This window comes from Carettochelys insculpta, chromosome 5 (genome assembly GCF_033958435.1).
Source record: "Carettochelys insculpta isolate YL-2023 chromosome 5, ASM3395843v1, whole genome shotgun sequence".
Classification (NCBI taxonomy): Eukaryota; Metazoa; Chordata; order Testudines; family Carettochelyidae; genus Carettochelys; species Carettochelys insculpta.
In genome coordinates, this window is record NC_134141.1 from 29,538,899 (window position 1) to 29,558,931 (window position 20,033).

General features: G+C 44.9%; 1 protein-coding gene across 1 annotated transcript in view; it reads right to left on the reverse strand.

Annotated features, from left to right (window-relative positions):
• GLDC (glycine decarboxylase) overlaps positions 1–19,453 on the reverse strand; it is a 92,602-nt gene extending 73,149 nt beyond the window's left edge. The window contains exons 1-3 of the mRNA XM_074994883.1: positions 19,162–19,453; positions 18,824–18,902; positions 11,451–11,586 (exon numbers count right to left, since the gene is read on the reverse strand). Coding sequence (XP_074850984.1) covers positions 11,451–11,586; positions 18,824–18,902; positions 19,162–19,404 — 458 coding nt within the window. The 5' untranslated portion in view covers positions 19,405–19,453. The remainder of the gene's footprint in view (positions 1–11,450; positions 11,587–18,823; positions 18,903–19,161) is intronic.
• Positions 19,454–20,033: the final 580 nt, after the last annotated feature.

Sequence of the window (20,033 nt, forward strand, 5' to 3'; positions counted from 1 at the left end):
CCCCAAAGCATAGGTCTATGGGTAGTCTGGGTTCTCGTTCAAACATCAGCAAATACAGGGTGGCTCCAGTAGCGTCGTTCTTTGTGGCATTGTAAGCATGCACCAAAAAGGCAACATGTTGACTCCAGGATGCCTTCTGCTCTGGGTGAAGCGTCCCCAGCATATCCAACAGAGTTCGGTTAAATCGTTCTGGCTGACTGTCACCTTGTGGATGGTAAGGGATTGTCCTGGACTTTTTTATTCCAGCCACCTTCAGCCCCTCCTTCAGGAGGTGACTCTCAAAGTCTCGCCCCTGGTCAGAGCATATCCGAGTTGGGAGTCCAAACACTGAAAAGTATTTTTCCCACAATACTTGTGCTACAGTGGTGGCTTTCTGGTCACGCGTGGGGTAGGCCTGAGTGTACCGGTTATAGTGGTCAGTCACTACTAAGATATTTCCAATATTCTTCCTATCCAGTTCTAGGAGACACAAATTGATGCACACCAATTCCAAGGGTTTGCTGGTCTCGATGTTCTGCAGATAGGCTGCTCTAGTGGGCAGAGTTTTCCATTTAACACATTGCACACGTCTCACATTTCCTGCCTACATCCTTGGCTGTCTGGGGCCAACAGAACCTATTGCAGATAAGCTCAAGGGTTCCTTCCATACCCAGATGCCCAAAATCATTATGCAGTGCCCTCAAGGCCAGGGCTCTGTACTTTGTTGGCAGTACCAGTTGTGTTCGTTGATTTTGCAATGGATCTACTGTGACCCGGTGCAATATACCTCATATCAGTCTGAGTTTGTTCCACTCCTTCAACAATAGTTTACTTCCAGGAGTGGAGGGAACAATGGTCATAGGGTTTTGCCCGTCTCTTTTTGCAAGTAGGGTGTCACAGATGTCAGCATCCTGCAATTGGGCTTTTTGCCAGTCCACCGCATTGAGCCTGGGTAACAGAGATTAGTCCAACACAACATAGTTCACGGAGGCCAATGGCACACTCTCGGGTGGTAAACCCAGAGTTTCAGCAATACAACTCTCAGGGGCCTCAGACTTGTGATAACTTTCATTGCAAATGGCTCTCACGTCATCCAAAGGAATCTCAGCAGTTTCTGATGGCTGTGGGCACCATGACAATGCACCTGCATCTATGTTGCTTCTCCAGATTGGTACTGTATGTTGAACTCAAAGCTGGCCAAGGCAGCCACCCATCTCTGCCCAGTAGCATCCAGCTTAACACTGGTCAACACATACATCAATTGATTGTTGTCTGTCCATACCTGGAACTTAGCACCATACAAGTCGTCACAAAGCTTCTCAGTGATGGCCCACTTCAAGGCCAAGAACTCCAGCTTGTGGATGGTGTAATCAGTCTCGCTGTCAGACAATCGTTGGCTGGCAAAGGCCACAAGTCTATGTTTGCCATCCACTTCCTGGTATAAAACCGCCCATAACCTTCCAAACTGGCATCAGTATGTGAAATATAGCATTTGTTGGAGTCAGCAAACACTAGTACTGGCACGAGTTAGGCAGTTAATGATCTCTTGAAAAGCGCTCTCACACCTCTCATCCCATTGTGATCCAAAAGGCTCTAGAGGACCCTGGTGCTTCTGCTCTGGAAGCCTTGGGGGCCTCCACTTACTCCTGGTCTTAGTCTTGCTCTTGCCAAGCAGGTATCCGTGGGCGAGATTGTTCAGAGGCTTGACAATGGCAGCATAATTCTTCACAAATCTACAGTAGTATCCACTAAACTCTAGAAAGGTTTTAAGCTCCTGGTAATTGTTGGGACGTGGCCAGGTGACAAGTGCCTCTATCATATCTGGGTCAGTACGTACATCTTCCTGGGACACAATGTGACCCACATACTTCACCGATGTTCTACAGAACTGGCACTTGTCAATAGAAAGCTTCAATCCCTAGGCCTCCAACCGGTCAAGGACCTTAAGAAGTCTTTCTTCATGCTCCTCTAATGTTCTTCTGAATATGATCAGGTCAGCCAAATAAACCAGTACATTCATGTCACCCACAACTTTCTCCATAAGACGCTGGAATGCGCTGGTGCCCCAGAAATTCTCTGAGGCATGCGTTCAAACTGGTAGAACCCTAATGAGCAGATGAAGGCTGTCTTCTCTTTATCTTCTGCTCCCAGAGGAATCTGACAATATCCACTTTAAAGGTCTAAAATTGAAAACCACTGGCTTCCCAGCAGGCAATCTAAAGCATCTTGAATCCCCGGGATAGCATACTGGTTGACCACAGTATGGCTATTTAGGGTGGGGTACTCAATACACATCCAAATTTTCCCATTCTTTTTACAGACCACCACATCAGACATCTTCCATCTCAGAAAGGGCTATCCTCCTAGATCTCTCCCAGAAAGGTTGAGCATCATGAAGTCTGATGTTATGCTCAACCCCTTTTGCATATCCCACATCCCAGTCATGTAGTGAGAATACCTTTGATCTCTCGCAAAGCTTCCTCCTTAGCCGCGTCTTCCAGTCCTCAGACGGTGGTGCATCTCCAAAGTCAAATCTCCCTAGATCTATCATCAGGGCCTGAGTGCCACATTGAGGCCTTACCACTGATTCGGGCTCAAAAAGATCTGCTATCTTTTGTCCTTGCTTCACGACAATGTCATGACTTGTTTCATTAGCAATCGGCATAGTCACCTTTTCCTGGGCTTCAGTGGGCAAAACTATGACTCCATGGGGAACCAGCAGTCCTTCAGGGAGACCTCCTTCAGCTGGCTGCTCTACCATGGCTAGAGTTCCTCCTTTGCTCTTCAGCCAGGTACTCCTGGAGAGCACTTCTCGCTCTGTCCTTGCAGGCACTACTAAGGGAGTTGGGCCCACATACCTCAGAGCACCCACTGGTAGTTCAGGTGACTCCTGTTTAGCATCCTTGATCTTCTTGTAGGCTTCAGCACAAAGTGTATGAATCATTAGAGTGGTCAGGTATTGGTCCCCGGCTTGTTGTCTGCAGTATTCTGCCAGTACCTTAAAGAGACTAGAATTGGTCCCTATTAGTACAGACACATCAGAGGTACCCACCCTTGGGGTCAGGACATATTAAGATGGCTGTGTCTACCTCCTCTTTTACCCCTGCCACCTCTTCTGGGAACTCTAGGTGCACTATGATATATCCCGCACAGAAGTATTCATTCATGCTGAGTCCACACAGACCGAGACCCATCAGTGGCTGAATAGGCATGTGCCCAAGCATTCGGTGGTAGAATGACTGGAATATAATAGCCACTTGAGATCCTGTATCCAGCACAGCTCTACATTCCAACCCTTCTATCGCCACAGTGACCCCTGCTCATGGCCCTATCAGTCCTTGTGGCACTGCAGTGGGTCTGGCTCTTCTAGGGCAGCCTTCAGTTCCTGTGAGCTTAGGCAGCTCCTTTTCCAAACTCTGTGGCCGTTTCCCAACTTTTTCCCCAACTAATCCTCAGCTTCCCATAAACTAAGCTGGGATTTTCCTCGTTTCAGCAATTGGCAGCACTGTGCCCATTTTGACAACACCTGTAGCAGAAAAACTGTCCTTTCCTCCTCTGCCTGTGTGTGATCGTGGCTCCAGATACCGACAGCTCCACCACCACAGCCTGAGGCTCCTCATCCCTGCAAATCCTAGCCTGGTGAATGACACTTTGCAACTCAGCTGTCTGTCCCCTCAGGACCTGAGCTTGTTGAGCAAGGTCTCTGGTGTTCACCATCAGTATACTGGCTGTTGGTTGGTGTGCTGTGCTGGCTGGCTCAGGCATCTGGGCTTCCCAGAATTCACTGACAGCCTCCCTTTCTTCCTCTTGTCTGATCTCTTTAACCAGCTGGGAATAGCTTGGTGGGTGCTCTCGTCGTTCCCTTAACCCGAGATGAAGTAGAATTGGGCTGTAATACTGTATTACTCAAATTTACAATTTGAGCCAGTCTGGCCTGGTCCTTCTGCCTCACAGTAACTGCTCCCCTAATCACAGCTCTCTGTAGCAGTCTCTCCAGCCTGTACATATAGGCCGGACCCTTCCCTCCCTGGTGCTGCTTAGCATTAAGGGAGGTACAGTAACTGTCTCCAGGGCTCTCTACGCTCCCAAAGGCATGAGTGAAGGCCTCTAGGCAAGGCTTTACACTGGTCTCAGGCTTAGTGAGCCTCAAGGTGCGAATCACATCTAATGCTGGGCCCCTGAGACTCTCTATTAAGCATCTTTGCTTCTGTCTATCTGGTATAGCCCACTGCTCTAGCATTTCAGTAGTGTGTTCAAGCCAGGGTTCAAACTCCTCTTCCCCAGGAAATAATCTTAACTTACAGTAAAAGCTGTCCATGACATGGGGTAGCACACACTTTCCCAATGTTTGCCCCAGGGCTACCGCCCAGGCATCAGCTGAGGCTGCCACCCTTGAGCTAGAAGCTTCTGGACCAAGGCCCAACAACCCTGATAGATTATCCATTATATAAACAGTAAATTCCTCAAATACAAAGCACAGTTAATTCCCACTTAGCAAATCACTCAACATGTGCTTGCAAGGAGTACTGACCCAGGATCCCAGACTAGCCCACAAAAATGTAACCCTTCTGCTGGAAGGAACTGGCAGCAACCAGGGCTGGGTTCAACATCTAGGAGTTCCTTTTCATCCATCGCACACAGAACCGGCTCAAGCCCCCACCCAGTAGTCTGGGAACATCATACACCCCTGGGCACCTCAGAGAGGCAATGCTTCCCTGCGTGCAAGCACAGAGTCCGAGTGTAGAAAAGGACTTTTATTAAGAGAGGCAGAACAGTCAATTAGCATAAGCTTGGGAAAATTATCACATCCAGAGTTCATAACCAGTCCTCAAGTAACTGTCCCAGCTCAAATGCATTGAGCAATGTCCTTGGCCTCTCAGGCTCACCAGTACAATACTGTAAACAACCAAACCACACATCTAACTTTCTCTACACCCCCAAATTCAAATGTCCCACTTACAACTTGGTCCAGTCTATGCAGGTACTGAAACCTCACGCTGATGCATTCCCTCATGGAGCCTGAGACAATGCCACCTTTGCACCAGTCCAGCATTCTGCTTGCTCCTACTGGCCGCCTGCTGGTTGCGCCATCCACTGCTCCTCCTACCGGCCACCCACCGGTTGCGCCATCCACTGCTCCTCCTACTGTCTGCCCACTGGTTGCGCCACCCACCGGTCATGCTGTCCGCCCGTCCACTGGTCCTCCTACCGGCCACACCATCTGCTGCTCCTCCTACCGGCTGCCTGCCAGCCAGTTGTGCTGTCCGTCCGCTGCTGTGGGTCTGGCCTGAGGCAAAACCCTGTGATTTCAGCTCTTGGTGGCCTCATCTGCCACCCTGTGATTTCAGCTCTTGGTATCTACCAAAGTGGAGTCTCATAAAAACACTAGTATCCAGCTCTATCTTTTAACAGGTGGGAAGGACTAGTTAAACCAGCCTTATAGCTATATGGCATAGGCATTCAACCCATACCCCTCCCCATTTGCTTTACAATGCTTTAAACTAGGGAGTCCTGTGTAATCCATGTCTTATGCAGTTATAATCAACTGCCCTGTCCCCACAATGACTTGGAGCATTGGTGAGATTTCACAATTCTTATATTGAGTGTTAGCATAAATTGTGATTTTACAACAATGTGTTTACAATAGACAAAGTCTGATTGCTTCCTTGCTACCCATCAGTCTTTGTTTGCAAGGTATCACATATGCACCCCTTTGCATTTTCATGCAAATGATCTCTGGGAGACATATTCCTCCCAGCCTTCAGAAGCATTGAGTTCCTGCTGGCACATTCCTTACAGAGGTTTTTATGTCAATTCTCTCACAGCAGATAAAATTGAGTTCCTAGTAAAGGAACTTTGGCTTAGTAATATATCTGCATAATGGCAACTACAATAAAAGCAAATGAAGAGGCATGATTAGCACAATGACAGGGAACACCAACAACTTCCTATACAAATAAATTGGGGGAGAAAATCTTATTGCTATCACTCAGAGTCTTTACTGATCAAAAAGGAGTTTCTACAAGTTAACATTCCCAAACTAATCTCAGCAGTCTGGCTGTGATTTAAAAAGTAGTACTCTGAGAGACAAGGGGTTTTTAAATTTAAAAAAAAAAAAAAAAAAAAAAAAAAAATCAAAAGCCATACAACACGTGATGTTCCCTCCACCAAAGCACAGGCCTCTTCCACATGGTTATGGCTCAGCTCCCTATTCAATGAATGCATAGGGTGGCAACAGTCATCCATCCACACCTTCACATCACACTATGCCATCACCCAGCAGGCTGGGGCAATATGACATTTGGCAGGGTGCTTCTACAATTAGTAGCCTCAAGAATTCTAATACACCCCCTCCCACAGGAATGCACATGAGCAACTACTCATAGAAAAGATGGTTACCTACCTTCATAACTGTTATTCTTTGAGACGTGTTTCATTCCAAATCCTCTCCACTTCCCCACTGTCAGAATAGTCTGTTAGGAAGAGACTGAGCAGGGCATAGGTTCGCAAAAACCCCCATGTACATTGCTGTGAAGGCGCCACTCTAGGGGGCTCCGCAGCCAGCCCCTCAGATACTGCTAGGGGAAAAATCTCCCAACAATTGTGCATGCGGCATGCATGCACACCTACTGGAATGGACATGAGCAACACATCTTGAAGAACAGTTATGAGAGGTAGACAGACAGCTTTTTCCCTAGTCAAAAGGCTGGGCTACTGACCAAAATAATCAAGTTATAAAGTAGTAGAAAGCAGAATGTTTTCAAGTCACCTACATTTTGTTAATGAATTTTTTTTATATTACAATCCTGAAAATAATTTTTATTGCTTCAAAACTCAACTCCTCAAACTAGATCTCCCCTGGGAAATATTGATGAAATGGCAAATCCAACAAAGATGCAAAAAACTATATTCTCTAAGGATACTGCACAATTGTCTTTCTGAAAGATTTGAAAATAGTTTATGCATCCACCTATGAATGTTTATTACATTATCTAAGAACTTATCTAGAGTTTTAATTTACGGCTAACATACCCAAATGGTTTGTTTTTCAATGGTTTTAAAAAAAAAAAAAAGCAGTTCAGCTGGTTTACCCAGTATCTATATGGTTCCTTGAATCATAGAACTGTAGGACTGGCATGGACCTCAAGAGGCTGGCAAGCTTACATGAAGTCTGATTCTTGAAGATACAGCAAGTCTTTGAAAAACTGTCTCACAGCATACTTCCTAGTGTCTTGCTTTTTTTAGCCTGTATCACTGAACATTACATGCCTAAGAATTACTATTGCCAATCAAGGATTAGTGCTAATGATAGGTCTCTTACCTGTTGGTTTGCAATACATTAACTTGAAATTTAAGAATCTAACCTCATGTGCTACAAGGGCTAGAAATATAAATGACCTACTACTACAAAGTATAGATTCTCAGGTTTCCAAGAATAGAGAGCTCATTTTGAAATCTTAAGTTAAAAAGGCACAGCACCTTTAAAAGTTAGGATGTAAAAGTTACTAGAACCCCACCAAGATTTATGACCTATAGCTTCATGTGCTATAAGGTATGCAATATTTATAATATTAGACAATATTCACAATATTTAAATTGTTTTTGTAATATCTGGGTTTTTCATTTTTAGTAACAGTGTTCATATCGAATAAAATCAAAATTACAGCAATAAACATATGTAATAAAAACCAACAGTATTCACCTTGATAAATTAAGGCAAAAGCCACCATTAAACTGTCTGTCTGATAAATACACATGCAGTATGTTCTCATTTTTTTTAAATGAGCCCTATTCTTGTAAAGTGAAATCAGTGCACAAGAGTCTAACTATTCAAAATCTCTCATGCAGTATTGTGATACAGACAATGAATACTATTCTAAATACCAACGTAAGAGAGCCCCAAAACTAAGTCTAGACTTGCTGTAAATTTATTTATGAAGCCATAATTAGAGAATTATGTTGAGACCTTTAAGGTTGCAGAGTCAAACCCTGAGACATTCAAAAATGCCAGATTTAAGTTTACCTGTGCAACCTTCATTCTACCCCCTTCTACATATGCATTATGATAGTGTCTTTAATTACATGGTTGCATATTATATTTTTCTATCCATGATTCAAACAATACACTGGTCCTGTAGAAGTTTTAGGGCTCCATCTGCAGCTCTATAGCGTATCACCATTTGGTTGAAACACATCTTGGCCTTATCACCAGTGCCTTTCTAATCCATGTGAACTAAACAATCGGTTTTAATACATATTCCTAACCAAGTGTTACCGTGCCCTAAGCATAGCAACCCATCAATACACTGAGTACATGAAAAGAAAGCTTTGTTTTCACCCACCTGCAAAACACAGTTACCTTGTTTTAAACAAGTTACACAAGCATACTCAACATACTATCACATTAGCTGTGTCTAGACTAGCCCCCAACTTCGCAGGGGGCATGGTAATTAGGGTAATGGAAGATTACTAATGAAGTGCTGTGGTGCATATACAACACTTCATTAGGCTAAATCCCCCATGGCAATTTTGAAATGTGAAATTTTTAAGTGCTGGCTTGTGTGTAGCTGCAGGTCAACTCTGGGTACTTCAAAGCCCACACTATTTTGAAGCCCCAAAATTTTGAGGGGCTTTGAAGTGGCACAGGCACTTTGCAGTACCCACGGCTGACCTGCAGCTACACTTCGAAGTTTCACACTTCAAAATTGCCGTGGGGGATTTAGCCTAATGAAGTGCTGCATATGCACCATATAACTTCATTAGTAATCTTCCAACACCCTAATTACCATGCCCCCTTCAAAGTTGGAAGCTAATCTAGACACAGTCATTTTGTTGTAACTTATTCGGTTTCAAGAGCATTGCGACTTCAGAGCCAAATTTCAGTTGGGCATTAATGGGGACTAGAGGCCATCTGAACATTTTAGCTTTTTGCTTGTGTGTTTCTTCCTGAAGAGTATGCATTTTGACAGTCCTCAACCTCAAATGTACACATTTTTTTAAAATGAGCCCTATTCTTGTAAAGTGAAATCAGTTCACAAGAGTCTAACTATTCAAAATTTCTCATGCAGTATTATGATAAAGACAATGAATACTATTCTAAATACCAACGTAAGAGAGCCCCAAAACTAAGTCTAGACTTTCTGTAAATTTATTTATGAAGCCAAATATTCATTGTATTTTTTCATGTTGTGTTTAACCTTCAAGTTAGGACACAGGAATTAATTAGCTCTGCTTCTAGGGAAACAACTCATTGCAGTGATAATGTGAAGACTATCAGAAATATTGTGCACACAAATGTGCAGCACTTGCACAGCAGAGGAAGAATGTGTATTTTATACCATACAACCATGTTTTTGGGAAGGCTTGATGAACACCCAGGCTACGTCTACAAGTGCACGCTACATCGAAATAGCTTATTTCGATGAATAACGTCTACACGTCCTCCAGGGCTGGCAACGTCGACGTTTAACTTCAACGTTGGGCAGCACCACATCGAAATAGGTGCTGCGAGGGAACGTCTACATGCCAAAGTAGCACACATCGAAATAAGGGTGCCAGGAACAGCTGCAGACAGGGTCACAGGGCGGACTTAACAGCAAGCCGCTCCCTTAAAGGGCCCCTCCCAGACACAGTTGCACTATACAACACAAGATCCACAGAGCCGACAACTGGTTGCAGACCCTGTGCATGCAGCATGGATCCCCAGCTGCCGCAGCAGCAGCCAGAACCCTGGGCTAAGGGCTGCTGCACACGGTGACCATAGAGCCCCGCAGGGGCTGGAGAGAGAGCGTCTCTCAACCCCTCAGCTGATGGCCGCCACGGCGGACCCCACTATTTCGATGTTGCGGGACGTGGATCGTCTACACATGCCCTACTTCGCCGTTGAATGTCGAAGTAGGGCGCTATTCCCATCCCCTCATGGGGTTAGCGGCTTCGACGTCTTGCCGCCTAACGTTGATTTCAACTTCAAAATAGCGCTCGCCACATGTAGCCGTGACGGGCACTATTTTGAAGTTAGTGCCGCTACTTCAAAGTAGCGTGCACGTGTAGACACGGCTCCAGAGAGTTGAAAGTAAAAATACTAATTAAGTGTTAATTACTCAATTAGCCATTGCTTGATAAAACAGCCAATATTTTGCAGTGACCTCACCAAGAAAAGTCTTATCTGGATCTCAGAGAAATGAGCTGCTATAAATCAGTTCCTGTACACTTAAGAGTTGGGGTTTAAAAAGTAACAGGCCATTTCGTTCTGTGTTCAGACCTAAAGAGCTAGCCATGATAATACAACAATACAGAATGCCCTCAAACTGACAAAATGAGACCTAAAAAAACACCCCGTAACTTTCCTATGAAATGTGTTAAGACTGAAAGTGTCAGGGCTTGTACAGGGTTACAGAAGCTTACAATTCCTGTGTGAATGGACAAAAAGAAAATAAAAGGTAACTTATCCAGTGCATGTAATGAAAAAAACTGAATGAGTTTTTCCTTAATGGAGTTGCCTGAAAGAAACCCTTTATAATTTAGAAAGCAGTGAAGCTTAACACACTAATGGCCGCATCTACACTAGAAAGGTCTTTTGAAAAGTCAGGTCCTTTTTAGGAAAAAAAAAAAAAAACACGCAGAGCATCCACACACAAAAATGCACTTTTTCAATCAAAAACAAAACAAAAAAAAACCCACGAAGGAATGTGGCTCTTCTTCTAAAAGCCCTCTTGTACTCCCAGATCAGGAAGAGTGCTTCCTTCTGAAAGCTTCTTTTGTAAGAAAGCACGTGTAGCACTCCACGGACCCTTTTTTTGGAAGAGCAGGGGCTGTGTGGATGCTCTCTTTCAAAAGAACAGATTGATCTTTCAATACACTTTTTTGTGTGTGGATGCAATCTTTCGAAAGAAGATCTTCTGGAAGGCTCTCTTTTGAAAGATTGCTGTAGTGTAGACACAGCCTAAGACTCTCATTGCTTACTAACTTTTCTCCAAAAAGTAGACCTTCCTCTGAACTAAAAATTCTCATATTAGCTCAGACAAAAAAATTCTAAGGTTAATTTTTGAAGAAGGCTAGTCAGATTTTTAAAGTGCAGAAAACATCTTCCACATTCCTCAAGAACACGCACATTTCTGAAAACTAACTCAAACAGCTGCTATTTGTGTGCTCAAACTTCAGGCATTTATAAGAACTATGTCATAGCCTGTGTTCTAACAATTTTTTTTAAATCTAAAATAATGAATCTGTTTAGTCTTTCCTTGTCATACAAAGTTGTTTAGTACTTTCTGGATCCATCAACTGAGACTGAAATTCCTTCTTCTTCCTGGTAAAGTCAGGATGAAAACTTTTATGGTTCCCTCAACCAAACATCATCTGTATCAAGAACAGGCATGTCTTGGCAAACAGCACTGTTGTATACATTTGTCTGTGCATCACACTTTAAGAGAGCAATATATATGAAACATTTGTAATCAGGAAATGTGCATTACCATCCTGCATTCTCCAACAAATTCCGCACGATGGCCTGAGGTACTGAGCAGTTGTAATAACCCATGCCAATGTAGGACCTCCAGATTTTGTTCTTGTTTGCAATACTGCGTAGCATTTCCAGGATTTCATTTTCACCTAGTTGAAAAGAAAATGTTATAGCATAAAATGATAGAGGAACAAATATTAATTGTTTTGACTGAACTGCCTTGCTTGACTTGATATATAAGCGTGCAGCTGTCAAAAGTTTTAGAATAAACTAAGGGAAACGAATTTAGCAAAATATGTAAGGAGAGTTTAAGCCTACAAAAATCAAATTATATTCCAAGAAGCAAGAGATTTGAATAATACTGGCATTAAACATTGACTAAAGTTCCTTCTCCTCTTCCCTTATAGGTTACCTTTGTGAACAGTTACTGTAGGACAGTTACTAACACAGCACCCCCCCATGGGTTATGAAAGTCAGCTTATGAGTGTGAATAAGCATAACTTGAAGATGCTTTAGGCAAAACACATCACGTAATGTTTTTTTGAAGTTACTACTTGCTGAAACTATACAGCCTCTCTCTGTGCATGTGTCATTCTTGTATGTCAAGTTAGAAATAAGAAGTGTCAATCCGGTTTTAAATCTGAATATCCTTATGAAGGCCATCAGTGACACTTTAGGAATTTACTGGCCCAGTAATCAAACTACTGACCTACAGATGGTTTTCTTTTCCTGTAAGCCCAAACTGTGGTTAGTCCTAGAAAAACATATGACCAAGCCACCTCGCAATGGAATCCATCTTGAATCTGTTATTTTTCCATGGGCTAGGGGAGTGCTAAACAAGGATTCCCACCCTGGAGAAAGTCTATTTAAGGAATGGAAAACCAACAAATAGGTGTTTGTCTTCAGCTGGCTTGGGAAGTTGCCTCACCATGCCAAGATGATACACATGAAGAGCCGTAGAAACAAAGACCTTTAACAAGAGGTCCAAGGCAAAGCTCCCGGGCCCAGATCAGAAAAAGATTAATGCTGACCTAAGATAAGAACCAGGGTAATAACCACAGCTTGCAACAACTTTTGTTAGTGTATTAGAATTAGCAGCATATTTTGCTTATTTTGGCTTTGTAGCTTACTTTGATCAATCTGTTTTCACTTGCAACCACTTAAATCCTAATTTTTATGTTTAATAACAATTTTGCTTATTATCAAGCTAAGCGTAAATTACTGTTACCCAGGGAAAGGTGAAGGCAGAGGGAAGAACAACCACTATACTTCTCCTTCATTGATAAAGGGGCCAGACATCTTTCTGATCTTTTCTGTAAAACTTTTACACAGGGTTAAGATGGAGTTATTTGTGGAGTTGGTTGCTCTTCAGGACTTGGGTTCCTGGGTACTGTCAATGGCCTTATAGCTGAGCCCTTCCAGAGCTGAGCTGGTTCAGCATCTTTGTTGCTCTGCAGTTGCTCAACTCAGTGCTTTGGCTTCAGAAGACAAGAGCTTCTGGCCAAGAAGGAAAGGAGGGTGAGGAGCCCCAAAGGGCAAGAAAGTGGGCATCAGTGCCTTGATCAGCACACTGGGCGACAATCCCAAGGGAATCTCTTTGAAGACAACTGTATGAATAACACCAGGGAACATCTGTTACAGCATAAAGCCTTTGTATGTACTGTCATTTATACTTTATAAAAGACTTTGCTCTTAGATTACAGATTTAATTATTTTTAATTTTTCTCCTCCAGGTTGTGAAATATGAAAGCACCATACCAAACTGAAAAAATTGATAAATGAATACAGATTAAGCAACACATGAAAGTCAGCCATCACACTCAGCCTGATGTCAGTTTTCTAGAGCAGCGTAGATTAAATACTTAATCTTAGCTCTCTCTCCACTGAAAATAGTGCAGTAATCCTCCAAATATTTTAGCTGACAAATCTTTTCTTGCTGACTAAATAAAAGCAGTTGACCTTGTTTATTTCCTTAATTCAGTGCATAACATTAGAGACACTACCAAGAAAAAGTTAATTGATCTCATGGGACCATAGAAGAGAACAGGACAGATTCTGCCAGGAGTTAAATATTAGCATTTATGGATTTCACTACTTCTCTCACAAGAGACAAGCAAGTTGCTCTTGTATAGCAGGAAGAGCTCCCACTGCTACCTTGCTTTATGTTTCTAATTTCTTCCCCCTAAGGCCTGCCTTCTCTTGCAAATGCACTGGGGCATGCACCCACATACTAGATGTGATGTTTTCTAGATGCTATATGTTTGGTTTCTTTTTTTCCATTGGAGACCATGTCAGTGATGGCTCTGTGTGTGCGAGACAGTGAGTTTTTTGGGGGTATTTTTGTTTCTCACTTATGTGCCCCCCCAACTGATTTTATGAGTCAGTGGCCTCCAACACAGAAAAGGTTCCCCACCTTGCCTTAGGAGTATAGTGGCAGCCAGTCTGCCTACACAGAAGGGGGTCTCCCTAAAAGTTTGTTAACGTGTCAGGAAACTGAGCAGGAATTCTCCCTGCATATCCCTACAAAGCTCTCATAGAGGGACTTTTTCCGTCCCTGTGGTGGGACACCTTCCCATGCCAAGCCACCAGGAAGTGATCTGGCCTCACTGAGGCACAAAACATAGGAGCACAAAGTCCAGGTTTCTGGACACTAAGTCATAAGAACATAAGAATGGCCATAGTGGGTCAGACCAAAGGTCCATCCAGCCCAGTATCCTGTCTGCCAACAGTGGCCAATGCCAGGTGCCCCAGAGAAGGAGAACAGAGTCAGCATCCATTCCAATCATTCTGCGTGATCTGAGAAGACTGATATCATGCATGGCAACCTGGATGAAGCAGAGGAAGTTCTGTAATGGATAGCACTGAGGAAATCCACCTTCATTTGCTCATGATGCCAGGTTTGCTGCCCTGTTTGCAATGGGCTTGAAGGGATCATCCCACAGAACAGGTTCCCCTAACTCCTTTCAGACCTCAATGGGAAGGGAAAGCTGCAACCTGATGGCATTCTTGGGGTGGGTGGGAAACGAACACATGCTGACTAGGGGAGACCCTACAAACCCTCCCACTTGCCCTCCCATCCTTGCAAGGCCCTTGCAAATGGGTCTTCCCCTTCCCAAACATAGATGCCTAGATAGCCTGAGAGCTGTACTTTGCAAGCACTCTTTCACAAAAGTTTTCAAAACAAAAGCAAAAGAGGAAGAGCCCCAAACTGTTGCTTACCATGCCAGCCACCAAACTGAGTTCTGCTGTCCCATGCTGTACTGTGCATTCTATCCCCTGGTAGGCACTTCATTGTTGTGACATAGGATATAATTTAGTCTCTCTCTTTCATAAGAGATCATAAGAGAATAAGAGATCTTTCAAAAATGAGGTTTATTTTCCAAAAGCCGCATCTACACTGCTTCTCCTCTTTTGAAAGAGGCTCCTTCAAAAGGAGAATACGCAAATGAGGTACCAGATATGTAAACCTGCACCTCATTTGCATTTTTGATTTCCCTCATTTGCATGCCCCTTTCAAAAGAGGAATGCTAGTGTAGACGTAGCAGTAGGGTGTATGTAATTTCCCTTTATTCTACTCTATTAGTATAGAAAATCGCAGTTGTTCAAGAATTACTTTTTTTTTTTTAAACAAACTCCTCATCCGCAGAGGGGGACTCAAGGGTACATTTGGGTGCAAAGTGTTAAGGAGAGGCTTTTTGATGTATAAAAATGTTGACAAGGTTAAATTTTTTATTAGTGTTTAAACCACACAATTTAAGTCTCCTCTTGCTTCCCAGGTGGGCTTCTGGCTTGCTTGAAATTTCCAGTTTGCAAGCACAAATCTAATATAATTCTGAACTGTCTAGGTTTTAAAGGATCACTGTTTTCCTCAATATTTTCTTCATGCCTGCCTCAGACAGCATGTAGAGGGACTGAATACAGTCTTCCCTCGCCTTACGAGGGTAATGCGCTCCTGACAAACCCCTCTTAGGGTGAATTCTCATAAGTCGAAAATGTAATTACCATTAATTTCAATGGGAAAAAAATTTATGCGTTCCTGAGCCCCAAAATGTACATCCATTTATGCTAAAACAAACACCAAATCCCATTAAATCTGGTGAAAGGGGGAAGGCAGGGCCGAGGGAGACAGCCCGGCCTGAGTGCAGCTTAGGTTAAATGGGGAGGGGGTGCTGCCAGGGGCTGGCCGTGTGGAGAGCTAGGCAGGCACAGGGAGCCTCCAGGTGGTGAGGGGCAATGCCTCTCTCGTGTGGGGCTGCACAGCGGAGAGGCCCCACTGGCGGCTGCTGAGGCGGCGGCAGCGGGCGAGCCAGGCGCTAAACGGGAGGGAGCGCCACAGACGGCGAGCTGCGCCCGAGGCACAGCTGCGTAGGGTGGGTGGCAACAGCCCCCTAGCCATCTGGGGGGTGAACAGCAGCAGCGGGGCTGGGATGGGCTGCGTACCCAGCATCCATGCCTTGCAGAGCGGCGCGATCTACTGCTGGGACTTGGATGAGTCTACCTCCCGCACCAGACTGCCGCCCTCTCGCAGGGCGCTGCCGCCCCCCCTGCACGGCCTCTTTGTCAAGACCAACGCAGCCAAGTCCATACCCTTGGTGCTTGCCTAACAGAGCTGCCAGCTTCCAAATTGGTCCTCGTGAATGCGAGAAATGCCTCGTAAGCTGAAGTAGGGGTATTAAATGAAACTCCTCAAAGTGGAATTCTCGTAACTCCAATGGGTGTATCTCTCACTCATACTAGTGATTGGTACTAGGAGACCCATTATAAAATTAGTTATACAAATCAGCATATGACCGCACTGCAGAAAGGAAATTGCATCAAGATGGACTTCAGTTTGTTTCAACATTGTTTACTACAAGCGTGTCCAACCCACAGCCCGTGCGCCGCATGCGGCCCTGGACAGCTAGTAATGCAGCCCCACAAGATTGTAAACTTTTAACATTATTATGTGATTTATATACATTAACTATATTATATATTTTACATGCAGCCCAAGACAATTCCTCTTCACTCAATACGGCCCAGGCAAGCCAAAAGGTTGGGCACCCATGGTTTAATACATTAGAATCAATGGCATGCACTACATTTAAAATAGTAGAAATTCAGCCCATCATGAGAAACAGAAGGTTCTTCTTTTATACTTCAATAAATGCTGAACCCATTTTGGTGAAAACTTGTTTGCAATATTTCAACCCAGCAGAAGTTCTCTAATCACCTGAAAAGGTTATTTAGCTTTAGATTTAGAGGTTATTTTTAATAGCAGCCTAAATCTCAACTATAACAACACTAATGTGCAGTAGTATAATTCAGAAAATTACTTGTGGAAGCTTTAATTTATGATGGGTGTCGTAAGCATACAGGGGGAACTTTGAATCCCTGAAAACTAAGGAGGGATCATACCTTTAATTAGAGCAAATCTGTTAAAAATAGGCAATTACTTTAGTACATAATGCAGTTCTTGGGAAATTCTTAAATTTTATTATGGCTCCAAATGCAACAATTACAGAATTCCCTGAGAACTAAGTCATTAAGACCGTAATAAATGCATTTGCCAGTATCTTCCTATAAAACACACTGATGCCAAAAATAGTCTTAAAAGTCTTGTTGACTAAATAAAATTGCACTGAAGCTTAAAAGCTTAAGAATTGTCTAGCATCCTGAAAAGAATCACTACAGGAATATCTTCATATTTTAGCTTAGGGTATGGTTTACCATACTACCAAATAGGACCTGTAATTTTTACTCCTCTTGCTTCTCTTTAACATTGCTCATCAGCAAATTGTAATTTGACTGTAATGCTTAGGCCCAGCAGCTCCTGTAAGGTTCCCAGCTAGTTCAAACTGGTTAGGTTGAGATGACATCACAGGACAGAAGGAGCAGCCAGAATGAACAGCTAGGAAAACTATAGCCTGAAAAGACTACATCTAGCCACAAATGGACAATACAATGAAGAGTGTCTTTGTTTTTAAAAATGTTTTATTTAACTGTCTTTGTTGTAGTGCTGTATTTTATGTTTTAAATAACTCCTTCCAACCTCTCAAAAAGAGTGTGTGAGCTTCTACTCTTGCTCACTGTCTTTATGAACTGCGCATGTAGGGTTCGCTTCATATCATCCTAATGGGGACATAGTCAACTCAGTATATTCTAGAATTGGAACGTCTTCTCTTTATTAAACAGTCAAAGCATATTAGTAACTTGCATTCTCAACACTTGCCAAATCATTTTATATCTGTAAAGGAACAGAAGCAGATCCTCACTAATGCATGCTGCTTGAAATAATTCAGTGTCTCACAAGTTTCAAAGACTTGAAGTAATAGAGAACTTCACTATAGCATCTGCTAAGATTTACCGAATATGCTGCACTGCATCTACTGATACATTTTATGCGATCATAACCATTATGCAATTAAACATTAACACTAAACACCATCTGTCATAAATCAAAATTTTCAATAACTTGCTGAATTATACCCCTACTGCATAGTAGTACTATTATTTTAGAGAGTTAGATTACTATTAAAAGTAACCTCTATATCCAAGTTAAATATCATTTTCAGGTGACTAATTCAACTAGAAAACACTTCTGCTGGGTTGAAACACTGCAACACACCCTTTCATCAAAATGGGTTCAACAGTTATTAATATGTAAAAGGAGCACCTCTGTTTCCCATGATATGCTAAACTTCTATTCCAGTTTTAAAAAATATGCTTGTCATAGATCCCAGTGTATTGAACAACAACATCAGCAGATGAAACTTCAAAATTTAAGTAGTTCTATTTATGGTACAGATGCCTCTTTGCCTTGCTTGGTATTTTGTGCAGAACCACATGCCTCCAAAAAAGTGACACTCCAAAAGTGTCAATAACACAGAAGGTACCAATTTTAGAGGTGCAGTTTGCCAATAACTTGTGCTAGGGCAACACAGATTTATGAGCCACAAAGTTCAAGCTGCATCAGGGTGCTTTCCTGGCATGCCAATATTTACTGCACTTCAAGTTAATTGAAATCACATTAGAGTTCTCCCATCCTACCATAAAACTTCTCTTATCTGTCTCAAACCTGAAAACAGCTAATGTGAGCAGGCAAGGCACCACTATAACTAAGCACATCACAGACTGAAGACCACAGGATTCTCCTTGCTTCTTTGTGTTAAGTCCCGTTGCATTTTACTTCAAATGCTGTGTGCGTTTGTGTGTATGTGTGTGTGGGAGTTTGCTACGGTTTTAGTTACTAAACTAATCTAATTAGTGGCAGAAAGAAAAGCAAAACTGTAACCCCGCCGTTGAGCTATTTTAATGCGGATTAACTAGTCCAGAAGCAAGAGGGAGCGGAAGGGGGAGATTTTACACAAAGCTCCGACTGGCGTCCCGGGTGCAATGGCCACTTACAAATAGGGTCATCCATCTTCAGCGGCCTTCTCAGGAGGATGCTGGTGGGGACGGTTTTCTCAATCAGCTCCTCGAGGCTCTGGAAAGGGGACAGCTGGTAATTCCCGTGCCCCGCCCGCACTGCCCCGCCGGATGAGCGCCGGCACCGCCGCACGCAAAAACTTTCACGGCGCTTTCCCGTGCCCGGCTCCCCTCGCCTCGCCCAGCGGCGCCTTGTTCCACCCGTTCCGCTGCCCGCCGAGCCCAGCCGGTTTTGGCCCCTCCCGGGGGGCGGCTGAGGCGGGAGAATGCGTCGTGGGAAGTCCGGGGGGCGCGGGAGGCAGCGGGCGGGGACTTACCGCCAACCCCGCAGCCCGCAGCATCTCCCGCTTGGCTTTGTCCCCGGGCCCGATGTGCCGCTCAGAGAAGTCATCGTGGCGCGGCAGGAGCCGCTCGATGGCCCGGGAGGGCCCCGCCGCCCCCGCCGCCGCGCTCTGCTGCCCCAGCCGCACCCAGCCGCCCGCTGGGGCGCCGCGGGGGCGCAGGAGCAGAGCAGGACCCCGGCCCGCGAGCCGCGCGCTCCAGCGGCTACAGGTCTGCATGCCGCCGCCAACTACCCGCCGCCGCCGCACCTGCCGGCCACTTCGCGGGAGGCGCCCGCCGCCCCGACCCCCGTCACTGGCAGCCCGAGGGGCGGGGCTCCTGGCCACGCCCGCCGGGCCACCTGCCGCTGCGCCCGTGGCTGCCCACAGAGCGCGGCCCCCTCAGCGCCCTCTTCTGCACCGGCCTCGCTGCGCACCCCCAGCCCCGTCTCGCTACCGCCTCGCGCCCCTTCCCGACCTCCCAGCCGCAGGTCTTGTGCCCCTCCCACGTCCTGCCCGGTCTCCCCCCAGCTGCCTAGTGGCCTTCCCCCATCTAGCTCAGTCCTCCCCCAACTGCCTAGTGCCCCTGCCCTGTCCTGCCCCCCACCGGCCTGGTGCCCCTCCCCGACCTCCCCCCCGCAGATCTCGTGCCCCTGCCCTGTCCTGCTCAGTGCTCCCCACAGCTGCCTGGTGCCCTTCCCCCATCTAGCTCAGTCCTCCCCCAACTGCCTAGTGCCCCTGCCCTGTCCTGCCCCCCACCGGCCTGGTGCCCCTCCCCGACCTCCCACCACAGGTCTCATGCCCCTCCCTCGTCCTGCCCAGTGCTCCCCCCAGCTGCCTAGTGCCCTCCCACAACCCCCTCATGCCCC